The sequence below is a fragment of the Nomascus leucogenys genome, chromosome 2 (genome assembly GCF_006542625.1).
Source record: "Nomascus leucogenys isolate Asia chromosome 2, Asia_NLE_v1, whole genome shotgun sequence".
NCBI lineage: Eukaryota > Metazoa > Chordata > Mammalia > Primates > Hylobatidae > Nomascus > Nomascus leucogenys.
Genome location: NC_044382.1, coordinates 127466226 through 127486541, shown reverse-complemented (window position 1 = coordinate 127486541; position 20316 = coordinate 127466226). Strand labels below are relative to the sequence as shown.

At 34.5% G+C, this 20316-nt stretch overlaps 1 protein-coding gene across 4 annotated transcripts in view; it reads right to left on the bottom strand.

Annotated features, from left to right (window-relative positions):
• Positions 1-20316, bottom strand: part of HSD17B4 (hydroxysteroid 17-beta dehydrogenase 4) — an 88709-nt gene that overhangs the window by 48427 nt on the left and 19966 nt on the right. For 3 of the 4 annotated variants that reach the window (XM_030818180.1, XM_030818188.1, XM_030818195.1), the window contains 8 exons: positions 18127-18234; positions 17682-17741; positions 16423-16444; positions 16280-16326; positions 14658-14742; positions 13137-13324; positions 3619-3710; positions 832-856 (listed from right to left, as the gene is read on the bottom strand). In XM_030818180.1, the coding sequence (XP_030674040.1) occupies positions 832-856; positions 3619-3710; positions 13137-13324; positions 14658-14742; positions 16280-16326; positions 16423-16444; positions 17682-17741; positions 18127-18234 (627 nt within the window). Of the gene's footprint in view, positions 1-831; positions 857-3618; positions 3711-13136; positions 13325-14657; positions 14743-16279; positions 16327-16422; positions 16445-17681; positions 17742-18126; positions 18235-19567; positions 19586-20316 lie in introns of those variants that run through there. The other variant, XM_030818206.1, reaches the window with a different exon arrangement.

Here is a 20316-nt window from a genome sequence, read left to right as displayed (position 1 = left end):
TAAGACACTCAAAAATGCTTCAAGAATATAAGCCATTTTAACAATTAGAGAAAATGACCATTAATTCTAAAAATATTATACTACTACAGCAATGCCCTCCAGAGATAGCAACCTTTTAACTGATTCAGTTAATTGGATTAATTTTGATACCCATAGCCAACTAAATATAAGCTGAGACATAGAATTTTTCACAATTTTTTTAATGCCATAAAGCAATTCTCAAATTTGGAGTTCACAAGGTTTGAGAGATGGGGTAGGAGAGGGTTGAAGCCAAGTAAATTTACTACTGGGCTAAAGCCGAATAATTCCCATAGATTAGCTGCAATTTCTGTCCCAGTAAGTTGTCCAATGTGATTCCTCATTCCCCTTGACGTCTTCTGCTTCATAGAAGAAAATAATTACATGGGAAAATTGGAGAACTTGCCTGCTGCTCTAGAAAAGTCTCAACCCATCTTTTTCCAAAACAGCTCTCCCTCCCACTCACTTATCTGCTGAAACAGCAAGAACAAGCGTTTGGGAAGTCAAAGACATGGGAGGATGATTATCAATATATGCTGTCTGAAGGAATAGCCAGCTCTGAACAAGACAGGACAAGTCCTGAATAAGGACTGCCTACAGGAAGGATAGATAGGATCTTGAAAGGGCCACAGACCTATAGGACAATCACAGTGTTTAAAAATACCTGTTGCTATAACAATGTTTAAGTTTGACTATGCAAGCACTATATCCAATGGTTAGGCATTTGACCAAAATCTTACCCACCTCAACTGGATATGCAGGTTTAAAGATAAGGAAATAATCTATACAAACCAAAAACTAAGAGAGACTTACATTTTCCAATCCATCCTGCTCCAACCTATCAAAAAGAGGGGGAAAACATTATACCATCTAATGTGAAATCACTGATACAATTTTTTTAATTAAAAAAAAGTCAGCTCCTTTACTAGGAGTATTAGAATCCAAGGCGACAAGAGATGAAAATAATACAGGTCTATAAGAGTCCACTGGCCCCCATGACTTTGCACCGTTCATGTTATCAGAGCACAAACTTAAAACAGCACAATGAAGCAGAAATGCATGTAACAGAAAAGAATGAATCTGATGTCAGAGACCAAGGCTTGACACAAATTTGTCTACTGACTACCCTGGCCAAATTATGTGACCTGCCTAAATCCAAGTTTCCTCAAATGTAAAATAAAAATGACAGTACATATTTCATGTGTTACCATGAAGCAAACAATATAAATAGTACACTGCCTAGCATATCATGAGATCCAAATAAATGTCCCTCTTGAAGGACCTACTGAATTACAAAGAAAACCAAAGCCAAATAAAGAGAGTATTTGACTTAGTGAACTACATATACTCATTTTAATGAAACATCTTTATGCAGAGATAAGACAAACGACCAAATAATAACTGCTACCCAGAAAGATAAATTATTCACTTCTATAATTTTTTCTAGAGGTCATTCAAGAAAAACCCTAAAAAAAAAAAAAAAGTCTGATGAGTCTGATGTAAAGAAAATCTGTTTGTCATAACTTCAAACACCACAACTACAGTGTACTCAAACTTATCACAAAAATTTCATATGCATATGATAGAAGAAATGTATCAGCAGACATCTTAGTGGCTCTAAGTTCAAGGGTGTGGCTTTTCATCACCCTTTGCCTCTATATTAATATGCCTACACCTTTTATGATACAAGCAGTCAGCCTTGATATAGTTACACTAATCAGCAGTGGTTTTGATAACTGACAAAATAACTACCACTTTTTACTGTATTTTGGAAGGGAAGTAATAAGCTACAAGCTCCTCTCAGGTGCTAAAAACAATTGCACCAGCTGAGCCAAAAATATTTGTATCTGCCACTCTAGATATCTATCAGAACTTCAAAAAGTGGCAATTTACTTTCAAGGTTTAAGTCAGGATATTATGCACAGCTCGTAGTATATTTTATCAATCAGGCATGCCAAATGTTTCTCACTAAAAATGTTCACAATACAGTAAAAGAAAACAGCAACATAACAAAACTTCATCTGCAGAATTATCCTAATTGTCTGTGTGTTTGGGTGTATAAAACACCTATTTAGGCCGGGTGCGGTAGCTCACGCCTGTAATCCCAGGACTTTGGGAGACCAAGGCGGGCAGATTATTTGAGGTCAGGAGTTCCAGACCAGCCTGACCAACATGGTGAAACCCCATCTCTACTAAAAATACAAAAATTAGCTGGGTTTCGCGGTGGGTGCCTGTAATCCCAGATACTCAGGAGGCTAAGGCAGGACGGGAGGTGGAGGTTGCAGTGAACCAAGATCACGCCACTGCACTTCAGTCTGGGCAACAGAGAAAGAATTTGTCTCAAAAAAAATAAAAATAAAAAATAAAACACATATCTAATAAAAGACTGGAAGGAAAGACATAAAAATATTCATACTAGTTCTCTCTGGATAGTGATAACGTAGGCAAATTTTCACAAACAGCACTTATTATTTTTGTTCACAAAGTTAGTAATAAACATAACTGTAAAAGATAAATCGTTTTTTAAAATTCCTTAATGAGGTAAAAGAAGAGCAGGCAAAATTTTGAATTACAGATGGCTTGATATTATTAAATTTTCCTCTTCTATAAAACAGAGGTATAAAGTTCTTTCTACTTCTACTATGCCACAATTCACATCCAATGGCTGTGATTAGGAAAGTGGAGGTGCATATCTCTACTTAGAGATATGTAAACTTTTTTTTTCTTAATTTACCCATCAGCTTTTCATTCAAATGAAATAAGCTAACACATCCCTCACTTTAAATTGAGCCAGGTTTACAATAGGTTCTGTATACAACAGGTTCATTATTACCACAGAGAATTTAAAATGGGGGGGTTCTAATATACAACGGTTTAGGCTAGAAAAAAGAGATCAAATTCAAATAAGTAATCAAAAATATATAAATTGGCTTTAAAAGGTCTAAAAGAACTTTCATCAAACAGTGAACAATGGATCTCACCGCATGATGGGATTATGTGTGGATAACTATTTTTATAATAAACATTTAAACCTCTGCAATAAAGAAAAACAGAAAAGTTCATTTTTTTTGTAAAAATAAACAATGTTATATTTACTGACCTATTACACAAGATTAAATTCCAGCTATACTGATAATTAAAACTGGTGGGTAAGTGCTATGTATTAGGCCTTATGCCAAGGGTTTAAAATATGACTTGTAGTTGTCACAAGAAAGCCCCAGAAAACTAAAGCTCAGGAAGGTCAAATCAGCAATTCCCAGAATAAGAATTCAAAATCTGGCCTGGTTGACTCTAAACTCCAAGCTTCCTCTTTCCACCTTATCATTCAGCTTCTTAAATAATGAAATTTCCCACATTTTGACCTAACAGATCAAACCAGCCACATTTTCATTACGTAGGAATGTTACAAAAGTAGAACTAAGTAAAAACAGAATTTATAAAGTTACTATTACTTTCCAAAAAATGGATATTAGTCGACACTTTTAATTATAACACAGACACAATATTTAAAAATATACAAGTGATGTCCACTGGTACAGATTTTTACAAATGCAAGCAACTGGAGAAAACTAATAAGAGAAAACAGTAAGGTGCAAATACCTCAAACAAGCCACCATTCTCCTCACAACTCTCGTGACAAAGCCAAAGGACAAGGGGTGCCACATACTCTGGCTTCAGGGCTTCCACGAGATCTGAAATAAAGAATATACACATATCTTATCAATCATTTTACTTTCTAAGAATTTCTCACTTATAAAATTATAGGTAATTCAGAGACCTTTAAAATAAGAACAAAATTAGTATGTACATAACTAGTCTAACATTTAAGGCTTTAGGAAGAACTCTTTTTAATCTCAACTGAGCCATTTCTAAAGGGCTCTCAAGCTTCTAAAATTGTAAGTATCAGACACACCTTTCCAAGATGAGTAACATATTAATACTGTTCAGAAGAAGAAAAGTTAGAACTGCCTAGACAAAGATTGGTGAGCAAAACTGTATTTAACATGAGAAACTTGGGTACTATTCATTCCCAAAATTATTCTATTCTCCCAGCTATTAACAAGAATCTAGAAAACCACAAAACAGCCTAGACCATTATAGTGGCAGATAATGATTGAGAGTGCTGAATCCTAACCACTAGACCACCAGGGTAGGCAGATAATGATTGAAATAGACCCTGTAGACATCACTGATGACTGCACAAAGTATAAGAACTACTTTCCCACTGCATATGTTACCTTTTTGACTTTTTAAAACTTAATATATAATTGTTGTACATATTTTGAAGGTGCATGTGATATTTTGATACCTTATACGATGTGTAATGACCAAATCAGGGTAACTGGTATATCCATCAACTCAAACATTTATCTTGTCTTTGTGTTGACAACATTACAAATCTTCTCTTGTAGCTATTTTGAAATACACAATACATTATAGTTAACTATAATTTCTCTATTGTACCATCAAATACTAGAATTTTTTTCTAAGCTTACTTTCGTAGCCCTTAGCCAACTTCTCTTTACCATTGCACCCTTTCTGTGAGTAGCTTGGTGAAGCAGAAAGGTACTACATGAAAAACGTGAAGACTTTGATTTTGGTACTGAACCTGCTATGCAAGCAACTTAGGAACCTGTGCCCATCATTCAACTTCCCTGGGCCTGTATCTTCATCAGTAAGCTAGTAATTTAAATGCTTCTGCTTCCTATTCCACCAAGTTGTTCCAGGGCTCAAATGAGATACAATTTGTATCTTACAATACCTTAAATACCATAGAATTTTATCTAAAAGATCAAAAAAATGCAAAAATTGTGAAATGACAAAATACAATTTTGTATTAACGTGTTAAAGTAAAAAAGATGGCGTATATAGTCCTGTAAATTAAAAAGTAGTTGCAATAACTCTTCACTTTATAGCCTCTAAAAGCTCTCAAAAGTACACAAGCATTCCAATGACACCCTGTCTTCCATTTTTCATTATATGCATGAGGAAAAAACGAAAGGAAGACTCCAACCATCTCAAATTGTACAATACAACAAATTATTAACTTAAATACCCATTCATCTCAATACATAACATTCCTCTAATTTCCCATATATCAATTGGCAAAACTAAATGTTAAAGGATATTTATGTACAGGGATTTGGATATTTGAGTTGACTAACTTCAAACTGAATGCAAAATAAAGACATCTATAAAAGGCAACAGAGTATCTATTACCTTAGGTGAGAAAAAAGAAAAGAACATAAGCCACATACAAAAAAATACGTCTGCCGTGCAGTTTATTTTATATATTATCACTAATAATATAAGCAAATATTCTTGCTTTCCAGTTCATTCTCAAACTCCTAGGTTAGCCAGCACCTATTAAACTCAATTTTATAAATAAAAAACCAACCTCAAGAGAGTAGATGAAAGATCAGAGAAGTCCCATAGCTATTAAGATATAAAATTATATGAAATCAAAAATAGAAAGGTTTACTTACTCAACCCAGTGTTTCTTCCACAATACTAGATGTCAGGATATCTAGCATTACAGTGAGCCAAGTACTCTGAGGAATACTTCTGCTTCCAGAAATGAGATTCTTTTAAAGCATTACTGAGATAAAGAAGGTATCCTCCAACCAGAAAAAGAAAAAAAAAAAAAAATAGAAAAGAGTCCCTAGTGCTACATGCTACAGGGAAGGCAGGGTTGCCCTAAGAATGATACAAATAATAATACCGATACCTAGGTACTCAGAGATAGGCCAGCATCAAGATGGGGTCCTAAACCTAAACTGTTCTACACTGAACTTCAACTTCTAAGGAAGACTGAAGCAGACCAAAATTGGCTATGCTTCCTGGTAACCAGCAGTAGCAAAGACAGATAGATCCTCTCTGAAGAAAACATTGCCAATTTAGAACACAGAACAAATACAGAAAAAGATCAGGTAAAGAGCTGGTAATTAGAAATCACCAAGCACACAACGAAGAAAAGCCACTATGAGTAAAAGTTAGAAGAAACAGCAGATTTAAACTACAATGGAATAGAAATGTTGGAATTTAAAATATATTATAAAGAAAAGTTAACTATTGATTAGCATTTGTACCCTTCCTGACTCAACAATTTTACTTCGAAGTACATATCCTAAAAAAATTCTTGTTCTTGTTATCCAGAACACATGTACAAGAAAGCAGATTAATTGAAAAGCAACCCATATGTTCATTAATAATAATTAAGTAAATTCACATAATAGTCTTGCAGCAATATAATCGAACGAGCTACAGCTTTATATAAATCTTAGAGCCCTAAAATTGCATGGAAAGACAAAGTACAATTCCCCCAAAATTTTTTTAAATGACAAATGTCATAAAGATCAAAAACAAGAAAACCAAACAATAAAGTGTTTATTCATGTAATTTTTATTAAAAAAAATTAAAGGTAAGGGAATTAATATTCTCTTTAAGTGATTACCTCTTGGGGGAGGAAATGGGGTGAGATAAAAAGGTAACAAAAATAGGCCGGGCGCGGTGGCTCACACTTGTAATCCCAGCACTTTGGGAGGCCGAGGCGGGCGGATCACGAGGTCAGGAGATCGAGACCACGGTGAAACCCCGTCTCTACTAAAAATACAAAAAATTAGCCCGGCGTGGTGGCGGGCGCCTGTAGTCCTAGCTACTCGGAGTGGCTGAGGTAGGAGAATGGCGTGAACCCAGGAGGCGGAGCTTGCAGTGAGCCGAGATGGCGCCATTGCACTCCAGCCTGGGCGACAGAGCAAGACTCCATCTCAAAAAACAAAAAAAAAAAAGGTTACAAAAATAGACAAAAGTTATGGAAATGCTCCAGTTTGGGGGTTGCATGACAGCAAGTCATCAAGATGACCTCCAGTGACCCCCATGTCCTTTAATTTATCCCTTTTTGTAGTCCTTTTTCACAGTGTACCAAGGCTAGTCTGCGTGATCAATAGGATAGGACAAACGTGATGGTACATCTCTTCTGAAATAGGTTATACAAGACGCTGCAGATTCTGTCTTGGTGACCCTCTCTTTCAAATAGTTAGCTCTGGGGAAAGCCAGCTGCCATGTCAAGAGCAGTCCTATGGAAAAGCCACATGGTGAGAAACTGAGGCCTCCAGACAACAGGTAGGAAGGAACGGAGGCCTCTTGGCAACTGCCATGTGCACAAATGAGCTTGGAAGTAAATCCTCCAAGCCAAGCTTCCAAATGACTACAGTGCCAGCAAACATCTTAATTAAAACCTCATTAAAGACCTAGAAGCAGAACCTCCTAGCTAGGCTAAATTCCTAACCCCAGAAATTGAGTGAGATAATAAATGTATGCTGTTTTAATCCACTAAGTTTTAGAGTAGTTTAATGCAGAGCAGTAAATAACTAATACAGCTTGGAAAGTTAGTTCCTGGATACTCATTATAGGGTTTTATTTTATTTCATGTAAGAAACAAGTAAGTTATATACATTATTTTTCATGTATCAAGTATATTTCAAAGGGGAAATGAAATAGCAAAAATGTCTCCACACATTACTCATAATATCTGGTTCTTTAACAAATAATTCCTTTAATTGCCCATAAGGAAATATTTTAGAGGAGGAGAAGAAAAGCTTCAGGTCAAAATAAATTTTCAGATATTCTAAACTATAAAAGAGTAAGAAAAAAGCAGAATAAAAATAATAGAATTTTAGGACTAGAAATAATTGTCCCAAAATTAAAGGAAATTTAAAAATGATCTATAACTCTCTTACTTTGTGGAAGAGAAAACAGATCCAGAAAGATTAAGTCATTTGTCTAAAGTAGACTTTATTTTCTAAACTTCTCTTACTAGAGCATGGTAGGCATAAAGGATTAAACATTTACCTAATGCCTTTAGTGGTCCACATCTGTTCAAATAAATGATAGCATATTCCCAAAGAAAAACAATTTAAAACCTAAAGTTTTAAGTACTTTCTTGAAAACGTACTGCTTCCCAAAAAGTCTAGGATCCATGGCATCCAAAAAAAAAAAATCCATTTCTAAAGGTAGAAATCTAACAAAGGGATGATCAGCACAAATTCTAACTAGTGGTTTGTCTCTTGGTATGAAGCAGGGGGGTAGAAAGAAGGCACAAAGTTAGATGCAAGTTATTGGCAATGTTCCAATTCTTTGGTTGAGAAGTGAGTTAATGAATATTCATTACATTTTCATGCTTTACTTTTTATCTATAACCTACACTGTTTTGTGTCTATATAGTATCATACTTAAAAGGAAACAAATAAATTATATATCTTTCACATAATATGATTCTTCAACAAGAATTCCTTTGACACGACTATGAGAACATAAAGAGTTTTTAAAGAATAAGAGGCTTTAAAAATGGCTCTGCTGTCAAGGAAACAGGGGAAAAAATTAGATCTCAGGTCCAAATAGGTATTCTACACTAAAGAAAATTGGTTAGACACAGCTCTTGGCAAAGGCTGCAAAGTACTGCTGTAGTATTACAAATCCCAAGTTCTAAAATGAATGTTAGTTCAAATGTGGAAAATATACGGTACTGTAAGTTTTAGTGTTCCATGGAGTAGCTAATTTTAAAATACTTTCATCAATTATTTTGTACCTTTTCACAGAAGCTACTTTTAAAGTATTATGTAGATTTTCTTTTCGAAATATATAAAAACCAAGAGTACCAAAAACCACAGTTCTCCATAGTCAACTATTAAATACATATTGTATAAGTAAATAAAGGTAGGCTCTCAATTATCCATTTAAATATTTAAAGAAAGTAGAAAGACTCACACTATCTCATTCCAAGACTTAATATAAAACTAGAGTAATCAAAACATCATAATATTGCTGAAAGGACAGGCACACACACAGATCTATGGAATAGAATAGAGAAGCCAGAAATAGACCCAGGTGTAAGTAGTCAATTGATTTTCCACAAAGGCGAAAAAGCAACCCAAATCAAGAATGAGGAATAGTATATAGAACAAAAGAAGTAGATTCTTGAACAAACGAACAGCTTTTTTTCTTTTTTAAGGGAGGGTCTCAGTCCATTACCCAGGCTGGAGTGCAGTGGTGCAACCGTAGCTCACTGTAGCCTTGAATTCCTGGGCTCAAGCAATCCTTTCACCTCAGCCTTCCAAGTTGCTGCGACTACAGGCACAAACCACCCTGTCCAGCTTGACTTTTTTTTAAAAAAGAGAAGACGAACTATTATGTGTTAAAGGAAACTTAAGAGCTGTAACAACAAAAATGTCCGTGGACCCTGTTTGGATCCTTAGTGGAATAAACCAACTCGAAAAATATCTCTTTCTAGACAACTAGAAAATTTTAATATGAATTTGGTAGGTGATATTAGCAAGTTATTTTGTTTGGTTGTGATAATGGCATTGTGGTTACAATGTCCATATCTGTTAGATATTCATTTCCAAGTGTTCATTAAGTAAAACGTAACGTCTAGGATTTACTTTGAAATATTGCAGAAGAAAAGGGAGAAGGTGACCAAAAAATGAAACAAAATTGGCTGTTGACCATTTGCTGAAGCCGAATGATGGGTACAGACAGTTCTTAACTTTCTTTACTCTTATGTATATTGGAAAGCTACACAAAAAAGTCTTTTCTTTTACACAAAGAAACTATGACCATAAAAAGCATTTTTTAAAATTACGGAACATGAATAAGGTAAAATATAATGCAACGATTAAAAGATACCCTGCACTATTTTATTAAATGGGAAAATGTTTATGATATGGGAAAAGAAAAGATAATAATAATTAGACTTCCAGTTTGCACTCCAACATAAAAAGAGCTTGGAAGTTGTTACTTCCATCCTCAAACCAAGATAAAAGCTTAACAAACTAAAAATCAACAACTCTGCTCATCGGCACCAGAGAATTCAGGTCACAGGGCAAACCACCATTAGGAAAACTGGAGACACAGGCAAATTCAGAAAACCCAGCTTACTGAGATAGAAGCCTCCAGAGCCCAAGCAGTTAGAACACTTAAACAGTAACTGACAAATTGCTAGAGGCTGAATGTGGACTTGTTTCATCTTAGGAGGGCCCAATCTTAGGAGGAGACTCCAACACTTTTATAAGTTTTACCTCCACAATTTCCTACCACACAGTGAAGATCAGAGAAAAATCCCCTCATGCTTTGGACAAGACAAGGGGGAAGAAACCATTTTGAAATATGCCCAGAGTATTCTGTTCTACTTAAGGCCTGCTCTGAAGAGAAACTACTTTACCAGAGCCTTGTCTGACCTACGGGAAGAGTGATTAGACAGTTGGAACTTCTCTAGCTTTCCCATCTCAAAAAAGGGAAGGAAAAGAAAAAAAGAGAAAAAAAAAGGCTAAAAAACCCTTCTGAAGGTCCCAACCCAGGACTCTGACCCACTAAAAAAATGGAGATTTAATAATAAGAGTACAGAACACTTCCCCTCCCCAATACCTTACCACTCCATCAACAGGGCTCCAGTATAATAACAATTACAAGTGAGAGCTCCAAGATACAAACTCTATTTAACAAAGAGTTTCTAAGGAAACTCAAAGACAACAGAGTATAAAAAAACAAGAACAGAGAGGAAACAGAAACCTCTGATACCCATAGCTATAGCAAATAATAAACACGGCCTAAGTCCTAACGAGATAAACATAAAACCTCACACTAAAAGCCTATTAATCTCACTGGCTGTTACTCAATACTATTATTTTTTACTTTCAACAAAAAAATTACAACCCATGTTAAAAGTCAAGAAAAACCACAGGCTAAAGAGACAAACATTAGAACCAGATTCATATATGGCAGAGATTTGGAGATTACCAGACAAGGAATTTAAAATAACTATGATTACTGTGCTTAGGGCTCTAATGGAAAAAGTGGATAATACACAAGAACAGATGGTTACTTTAAGCAGAGAGATAAAACTCTAAAATTAAAGAATCAAAAGAAAATGCTAGAAATCAAAACCATCGTAAAAGAAATGAAGAAAGAATCAGTGACCTTGAAGATATGTCAATACAAACTTCCTGCAAGGAAACGCAAAAAAAGAATGAGAAAAATGGAACAGAATATCTAAGAACTGTGGGATAATTACAAAAGATATAACATGCATACAAGGAGAACCCGAGAAGAAGAAAAAGAGAATAAGCAGAAGTATTTGAAGGAATGATGGCTGAGAATGTTCTAAAATTAATGACAGACACCAAACCACAGGAATCTTAGAGGACACCAGGCAGCATAACTATCAAAAATCTCTACCTAAATACATCATACGCAAACTGCAGAAAACCAAAGATAAGGAGAAAATCTTGGAAGATGACAGAGGGGAAAAAAAAAATGCCTTACCTATAGAGGAATAAGGATAAGAATTATGTCACACTTCCTTTCTGAAACCATGTAACCAAGAGGAAAGTGATGTGAAATACAGGCATATCTCATTTTATTATATTCCACTTTATTGTGCTATGCAAATATTGTGTTTTTCACAAATTGAAGGTTTATGGCAACTCTACATCAAGCAAGTCCCGTCATTTTTCCAACAGCATGTGCTCACTTCATTTATCCATACTGGCATTTTTTAACAATAAAGTGGTTTTTAATTAAGGCATGTATATGGTTTAGATCTACACATAATGCTATTGCACATTTAATAAACTACAGCATAGTGTAAATATAACTTTTACATGCACTGAGAAACCAAAAAATTTATATGACTTGCTTTATTGCAATCTTAGCTTTATTGTGGTGATCTACAATCAAACCTGCAACACCTCCAAGATATGCCTGTATTTAAAGTGTTGAAAGAAAAAAGCCACCAACTGAGAATTCTGTATCCAATGAACTTATCCTTCAAAAGTAAAGGAGATTAAGAGAATAGAAAGACAAGCCACAGACTGAAAAAAAAAATTTCTAAAACATATATCTGATAAAGGACTTGTTTCTAAAATATACAAGAATCCTTAAAATTCAGGAAAACAAACAATACAATTTAAAAATGGGTGAAAGATGTGAATAGACATCTCAACAAAAAAGACAAATAAATGCCAAGTAAGCACAGGAAAAAAAATGCTCAATACCATACATCACTAGGTATGTGCAAATTAAAACAATAAGATATCACTAGATATCTATTAGATAACCTAAAATCCAAAATACTGACAATAAAAAATGCTGGTGAGGATGTGGAGCAACAAGAACTCTCATTAATTGCTGATGGGAATGCAAAATGATACAACCATTTTGGAAGACGGTTTGGCAATTTCTTACAAAGTTAAACCTAGTCTTATCATAGCATCCAGCAATCACACTCCATGATATTTACCTAAACGACTTAAAAACTTATGTCCACACAAAAACCTGCACATGAATGTTTATGGCAGCTTTATTAATGAGTGCCAAAAACTGGAAGAAACCAAGATCTCCCTCAATAGGTGTATGAATAAACAAATTGTAGTACATTCATACCATGGAATATTACTGAACAATAAAAGGAAATGAGCTTCAATCCCTGAGAATTCAGGAAGAAAAGGGGAGAGACAAACAGGTGAAGCACAGGGGATTTTTAGGGCAGTAAAACCATTCTGCATGACATTATAACAGTGGATACATAACTTTATGCATTTGTGAAAACCCATACAATTGTACAACACAAAGGGTGAATCCCAGTGTAAATGATGAACTTTAGCTTATCATAATGGCTCCATACTGGTTCATCAATTGTAATAAATATACCACTCTGACCAAAGATGTTAATAACGGGAAACTGTGGGAGGTAAACTATAGAAGAAATTCTCTGTACAATTTTTCTGTAAATCTAGAACTGCTCTAAAAAATAATCTATTTTTACAATAATTATTATGAAACAGGAAGAATATTACTCCATTCTGTAAAAAAAAAAATTATGCATATCTATGCAGAGAAAAAGAATGAAAGTTTTTATCAATGTGGTAGAATTATGGGTCATTTTTTATTTTTTCCTTTGTGCTTTTCTAAATTTTCCACAATGAACACAATTTACAGATAATGCTTTCGAAATTGAAAAAAAAATAATTTTTAAGTATTCAGAAAATTAAATACTTTTGCAAAGCTCACTCCACATAGATTTGTAAGTAACAGCACTGAAAAATATAAGCTTGCTTACTTACCTTCAGGCATAACTGTCTGAGTCATCCGTGATCCCGCATTAGGAGCAATGGTGTTACAATGAATGTTGCTTTTCCTGCCTTCAATTGCAAGAGAATTTGCAAGGCCCAGAAGACCCAACTTTGCAGCACCATAATTGGCCTGGCCAAAGTTGCCATATATTCCTGAAGCTGATGAAGTCATAATAATCCTAAAAAGAAAATCAATCTCTCAATATCATCTTTTCCATAATTTGATAGCATTGCAACTCTAACTCTGTTTTGGTACTATTGCACCTATCAAAAGCAACAATGTGTACTGTCATTAGCTTCTTACAATCATGATTTATGTAACTAAAATAATATTAATATATAAGTAATCTCTCAAAATTCAACTACAAGATTTAACTGTTTTAAAAAGATTATCTGGCCAGAACCAAATGATCTTAGACTTATGCTTTACAACCATAAAATAACCTGGTAACATATAAGTTAAAATTTTAGAAAGAAATACTAAATCGAACAGTTCTAATTTTTCAGTCCTCATCACTTTGCCTCTCTCCCCTTTCTGAATAATATTAAATGCCTCATTAAAACAATGCCATCTCAAAATCTGACCCAACCTCACTTACTCTACTTAGGCCAAGTAAAATAAAACATATTATTTATTTTCAGAAACTGTCAGGACCAGGATAAACTAGAAATCTCCAACAAAAACAGGCATCACAAGCAATTTGCTTCTATTAGATATGTACGGATCCTAAATTAACAGGAATGACCTCAACACTGGAGTGCAACAGAGGACATGGACTAAAGCGTACTAGCACTGCCACAATGAGTTACTTATCTAGGAGCAATCATGAGGGGTCCTACAGTTCCTAAACAGTTTATAAAGACTAACTCACGTCTGACTAGCACCAGCCAGCAGGGAATAGCCATTCATCTCTCCCCAGTTGGTAAGACATGAAATAATATTCGAGTTACAGAATAAGGTATAGCCGAATCCTCAACGTGTGTACTATCTTCTAAAATGCCAGAAACTAAGGCAGGAAGATTACTTGGACCCAAGAGTTTGAGACCAGCCTGGGCAACAAAATGAGATACTGTCTCTACCAAAAAATTAAAAAATTAGCCAGGCATGGTGGCACATACTTGCAGTCCCAGCTACTTGGGAGGCTGAGGTGGGAGAACTGCTTGAGCCCAGGAGGTAAGGCTGCAGTGAGCCATGTTCATGCCACTGTACTCTAGCCTGGGCAAGAATGAAACTATGGCTCAAAATAAAATAAAAATTGCCAGAGAGCAGCAAGAAAATCTTTAATAACAAAAAGAGGTAAAAAATAAATATAAAGCTTTCCAGCTCAGCCAATCTGTGACTAAATTATACCAATTTAATGAGGGTATGTGCCAAAACCATATGTTTAAAGCCTGTACATATTCCTCAATGTCATAAATGATTTCACAACACTTCACATAATCTTTCCCTGTACACAAAAACCCCCAGACACAACATCTTCAATCCCCCTTGACAACCACATGCAACTCTACCTTCCATATTTCTGTTTCCTCATGTGTTCCCATGCTGCCCGTGTCACTTGGAATGAACCCCGCAAATGAACTCTGTGGATTATATCTAAAACAATAAATTATTTTTATTAAATATTTTGTAAAAACTTAGTAGGCATGTCTGAGAATCAACATAAGCAATGTTGTATTTATACAAAGATGTTCATTTTATACCTAATGTATAAAATCACCTACTGTCACACCCTAACGAGTATTTTGCCTTTGTTCCAGTTATGCTAATTAATACTTCACACCTAGAACTACAACAGCTTTCCTCATAATTTGTAAAATTAATGTAATGCCTATACACATCTAAATATAATGCTATACCCTTAATTTATGCCTACTTTATATAAAAATTTGCTAATATAAAATCCAAGATTCTTACAAATATAACTGGCACTCAACCTAACATCAGCTAAAGCATAATCATAAACCACATAGCTCATTAAGAAATATTTACAAAATACTCACTAGATCCCTATTGTTACCATTTGCAAATGAGTTAGTGAGAGGCCTGTTTTCACAGATTTCGATCTAATGAACAGACCACTTATGAAACATTCAGACAGACAATTCTAGATTTTAATTGTCAAGTTTTTTAAGAATTCTTACTTATTTTTGGTAAAACAAATGTTTTCATGTGTATATTAGAAGAAGAATGTAAGAGTGAAAAAAAGAACTAAAAAAAAAAGAGAGAGAAGGGTAGTCAGGAGTAGTAGGCTTACTAGGATGGAATCAGAGAAGGAAATACCTCAGTCCCATCGCAGCACCAAGAAAAGCACCAACATAGGCCCCCTTTGCCAGCAAATCCTATCTTTCTTAGCTTCTTTTTTACCCCAGTTGTTACAAGGGAAGCAGAAACTAAAAGCTCTTCTTAGCTTAATTCTAAATCAAAGATATTAACTCTTCTTCCAAAAGACGGTCAGGCAATATTCCCCCAAAACACACTCTATAAACAATGATACAATTGTTTCACCTCAGTTGCCATGCCTCCCACTGTCTCAGCCACCACTGTTCATTTTAGTTCTGATGGCCAATGAAAGTAAGGACAAAGAGGAGCAAAAGAAAAAAAAATTCTTAACTGTGATTTGTTCATTATCTAAGCTCAATCTTTCCAATTCAGAAAGAATGGAAAACTTTCCTATTTACTAGAAGCTTCAAAATTACATCCACGTTTTGTCCTAACCTGTTCTAAGATCTCCATCATTTTTAGTGCACTAGACTACCTTACATATCCTGCTGTTCTTGAAAAAGATGCACACAGGTGGATAAGCACGTTAAAGCCTGTTAAGAGTTAATACTGCTAGAAAATGCTGACAACCTCTTAAGGAGAAAAAGAGGGGAGAGGGAAACCTGAAGAAATAAAATCCTTTTAGATAACTTCTAAACAAATGATTTAACATTTTTTAAACGTATTAAATGTTTTCTAAAAGAGGCTACTTCTAACTATTCATTGTTTTCAGTATACAGTTTACTCATCAGGTATATTAGCAGCAAAAGTAGATAGAAGCAGGTTTTTCCTTAAATGTATAAATTTATCAAATACTAAAAAGGCTAAATGGATAAGTATGTTCCCCAGAGACATATTAAAAACAACTTACCCCAGTCTTCATCACTTATCCTAGCAAAGGAACGATCCCTCAGAATTCTAAAAAATCAATGTTGTATAGGGTAAAAGGAGAAAAGTATATACTTATTTTAAAAATTATATACATATCACTAAAAATGAAAAAGAAATACTCACCCAGCATTGTTGACCACAACATCTACAATATAAAAAGATCCAAGTCACATCTAAAAGCAAGCATCTTAGTTTGCATTTGCTTACAACTCACATTTCTCTCAAAACTGGCTTTTTTTAACCATGGAAAAGTAAATATAATAGGTAAAGAGTGCTATCGAAACAAAAGTCTATACCTATATCAAAAAAAATTGACTCTCAAAAGCCTAAGTATCACATTATATCAAGCAACTTCCTCTCAAACTAGTATCTATAAATTTTCCCACCTCTCTATCAAAATTCTATCCACTTATTTATAGAATTAGCCATTTTACAACTCTTAGGTTCTAAGGAATCAGAACCATAAGCCATTCTACACTTAACCTCAAAATTCACTTAGCAAGTTAAAATTAGATTTTTTCCTTGCCACTCAAAAGTAAAAAGTCCAAAAAGAAAACCATTAGAGTTACAAACTGATGCCTTATCTTGATACATAATTATTTTCCCACTATGAAAGAAAATAATTATTTTTTAAGGTTCAGCCCTCTTGTGGCTATTTTCACCCTATGATTTCACATTTTTGTGGTTTTTATCCCTGTCAGATGATATGTGAACATGGTTCTTATGAGTTCAATCAAACACAATTAGAAAAATAAATGTAATAGACTAAACAAAATAGGGAGAGCCCATTCAATTAAGTAATGTTTTTCAGATTGTAAACATGTTGGGCTTATCTTCTGCGATGTCTCCATCTAGTAGTTAAATAATCTTTTATTAAGGGTGTGTGGGACTAAACTGGGAAGATTAGCTAGAGAAATAACAAACTCAACAATTTATTTGAAATACTTCTTAAAAATTAAGATTTCTATTATAGAGAAATCATCTTAAGTAATTAGCAAGATATTGGATCATTTTAATTCAAATTATTATAATTATCCAAAAGAATCCACTGGTTCCTCTATTGCCAAAATATTGGTTTATTTTGTAATCTTATAAACATCTTTGAGGTTTAACGGAATTATTCAAAAAAGAGAACTGAGTAAATGCTCATAAATTTTTTAAAGCACTTAAGGTGTAAAAAAACAAACAACACTATATCCATAAAATTGCCACCTCAATTAAGCCATTTATGAAATAAGTAAAATAATTAACTTATAAATCAAATTTTAAAATGTGATTATGAGGAAAGAGGTATCTGTTTAGTAAATAAAAGTCAACTTAAAAATATTTCATTAGGAAGGTAAAAGTTGCTCCATAAAAGCTGTAACACAAAGAAACATCACCTATTCTTCCAAAAGCATCCAGGGCTGTCTTCACAACCTTCTCTCCTTCTTCCACTGAATCTGAGGGAAAGGAAAATTTGTATGAAATTTCAGCAACCTCCCTTCCAAAGGACTTCTAAATTCTGTGGGTCAGAGTACACGACAGATACTATTCACCCCACAGAACTTAGAAGAACATATCCATATCCACAATAATTTACTAATTATATCATGTGCTCACTAATAAAAATAGCAAACAATAGAACAAAGGTTAGAATCATGAAATAGTCTACATCAAAAGTTTTAAAAATTCTCACATATATAAAATATGTAGTCAGAGAATTTTGGCAGACTTAGAAAATCATAATTATACTGGAATACTGAGATATTTGCTCAAAGATTATTAATGTGACAAATAGCATTAGTTGAAGGAAAATAAATAGTATAGTTCTCTCAAATACCATACCATAGTTGGCCACTGCTTTTCCACCTCTCCTTCTTATTTCTTCAACAACCTTATCAGCAGCTAAGGAGCCTTTACCAACTCCTTTGAAGTCCCCTCCCAAATCATTCACTGTAATGCAAAAACAAGCAAACAACAATTAATTATTCTAGACTTTCAAAATGTGTGTGTGTGTGTGTGTGTGTGTGCGTGTGTGTGTGGAAAATGAAATTCTAATTACTAGCATATCTCTTCGGTCAGATGACTGTCCAATTCCTTCCTACCCTATCCCGTCTTACTAAACACACCACAGGCATTTTCAAAACATTCCTCTTCATTTTTGAATGCAGACATAAAGAAACAGCAAAAATATTTAAACACAGGTTCTTCTCACAAAATTTTTAACTGTGTGGTGTTTTTCCTCTTTCAAAATGTAAAAAAGACTAGGCATGGTGGCTTCTACCTGCAATTCCAGCACTTTGGGAGGCTAAGGTGGGAGGACTGCCTGAGCTCAGGAGTCTAAGACCACCAGCCTGGGCAACATAGCAAGATTTCATCTCTACTAAAAACCAAAATAATTAGCTGGGCATTATGGCATGTATCTGTAGTCCCAGCTACTTGGGAGGCCAAGGTGAGAGGATTGCTTGAACCTGGGAAATCAAGGCTGCTGCACTCCAGCCTGGGCAACACAGCAAGACCCTTTCCAGAAAAAAAAAAAGAAAAAAAAAAAGGAGCAGGGAAGAAAAGTTAAAAAAAAAAAAAAAAGATTCAACCCACTTTTCAGCAAAATAAAAGAAAAAATGTGAAAAACACTTTAAGATTAAATACACAGGAAAACAAAACTACTGTAAGATCAATCAATCCTACTTCCACATCTTTATCCAAAAGAACTGAAATCAGAAGAAAAACTGATTTGAAATTCTCCTCAAATATCAAACGATACTAGCACTCCAATGTTCACTGCAACACAATTCACAATAGCTAAGATGTGGAAACAACCTAAATGTCCATGGATAGGTGAATGAAAAAAGAAAATGGGGTATATACATACAATGAAACATAATTCTGCATTTAAAAAGAATAAAATACTGCAATATGTGATAATACGAATGAACTCTGAAGACACACTATGTTAAACGAAATAAGTGAGTCACAAAAGGACAAATACTGGCATGATTCCACTTATGTGGGGTATCTAAAATATCAAAACTCATCGAATCAGAAAATAGAATGATGGTTGCCAGGAACTAGCGAGATGCTGGAAATGGAAAGTTGCTAACCAATGGGTATAAAATTTCAATTATGTTGGGCCGGGCACGGTGGCTCATGCGTGTAATCCCAACACTTTGGGAGGTCGAGGCGGGTAGATCACCCGAGCTCAGGAATTCAAGACCAGCCCAGCCAACATGGTGAAACCCCGTCTCTACTAAAAATCCAAAAATTAGCTGGGCGTGATGATGCACACCTGTAATCCCAGCTACTCAGGAAGCTGAGGCAGGAGAATCGCTTGAACCCAGAAGGCAAAGGTTGCAGTGAGCTGAGATCGTGCCACTGCACTCCAGCCTGGGCAGCAGAGTGGAAACTCTGTCTCAAAAAAAAAAAAAAAAAGTTTCAATTATGCAAGATAAATAAGTTCTACAGATCGGCTATACAACATACCTATAACAATACTATATTGTACACTTAAAACCTTGTGAAGAGGATAGATGTTGTAAGTATTCTTACCACAATAAAAAAGTTTTTAAAGATTAAGCATACAATGTTGAAACATCTTCTCCATCAGAAAGTCTTTATGTATAAGAATGGTGATTTTAAAAGAAACAGGCATGAGCTTAAAATATTAGAAAATTATATTTTAAGTTTTTACAACACACCCAGTGTCTAAAATGAAAGAAATAAAAATGATTTACCAAAAGAGGTCAAAAATTACATATAGAACCAATAGATGTTTAGTCACTAATTTATACCATAACTCCATGTTCATATGTTTAACTGATCACACTTACCATATAACATGTCCCTATATCCAATTATATATTTACAAACATTAATTGATTATTTACTATTTGCAAGAAAATCTACAGAGGGACACACAAATGTGTAAGAATGGTGTTTGCCCTCAAAGAGTTTATAATCTATTGAAAGTTAAGTATGCGATGGCCACAGTAATACACAGATTTTAGCATAAAGTATATATCCAAGCCAACATAATCA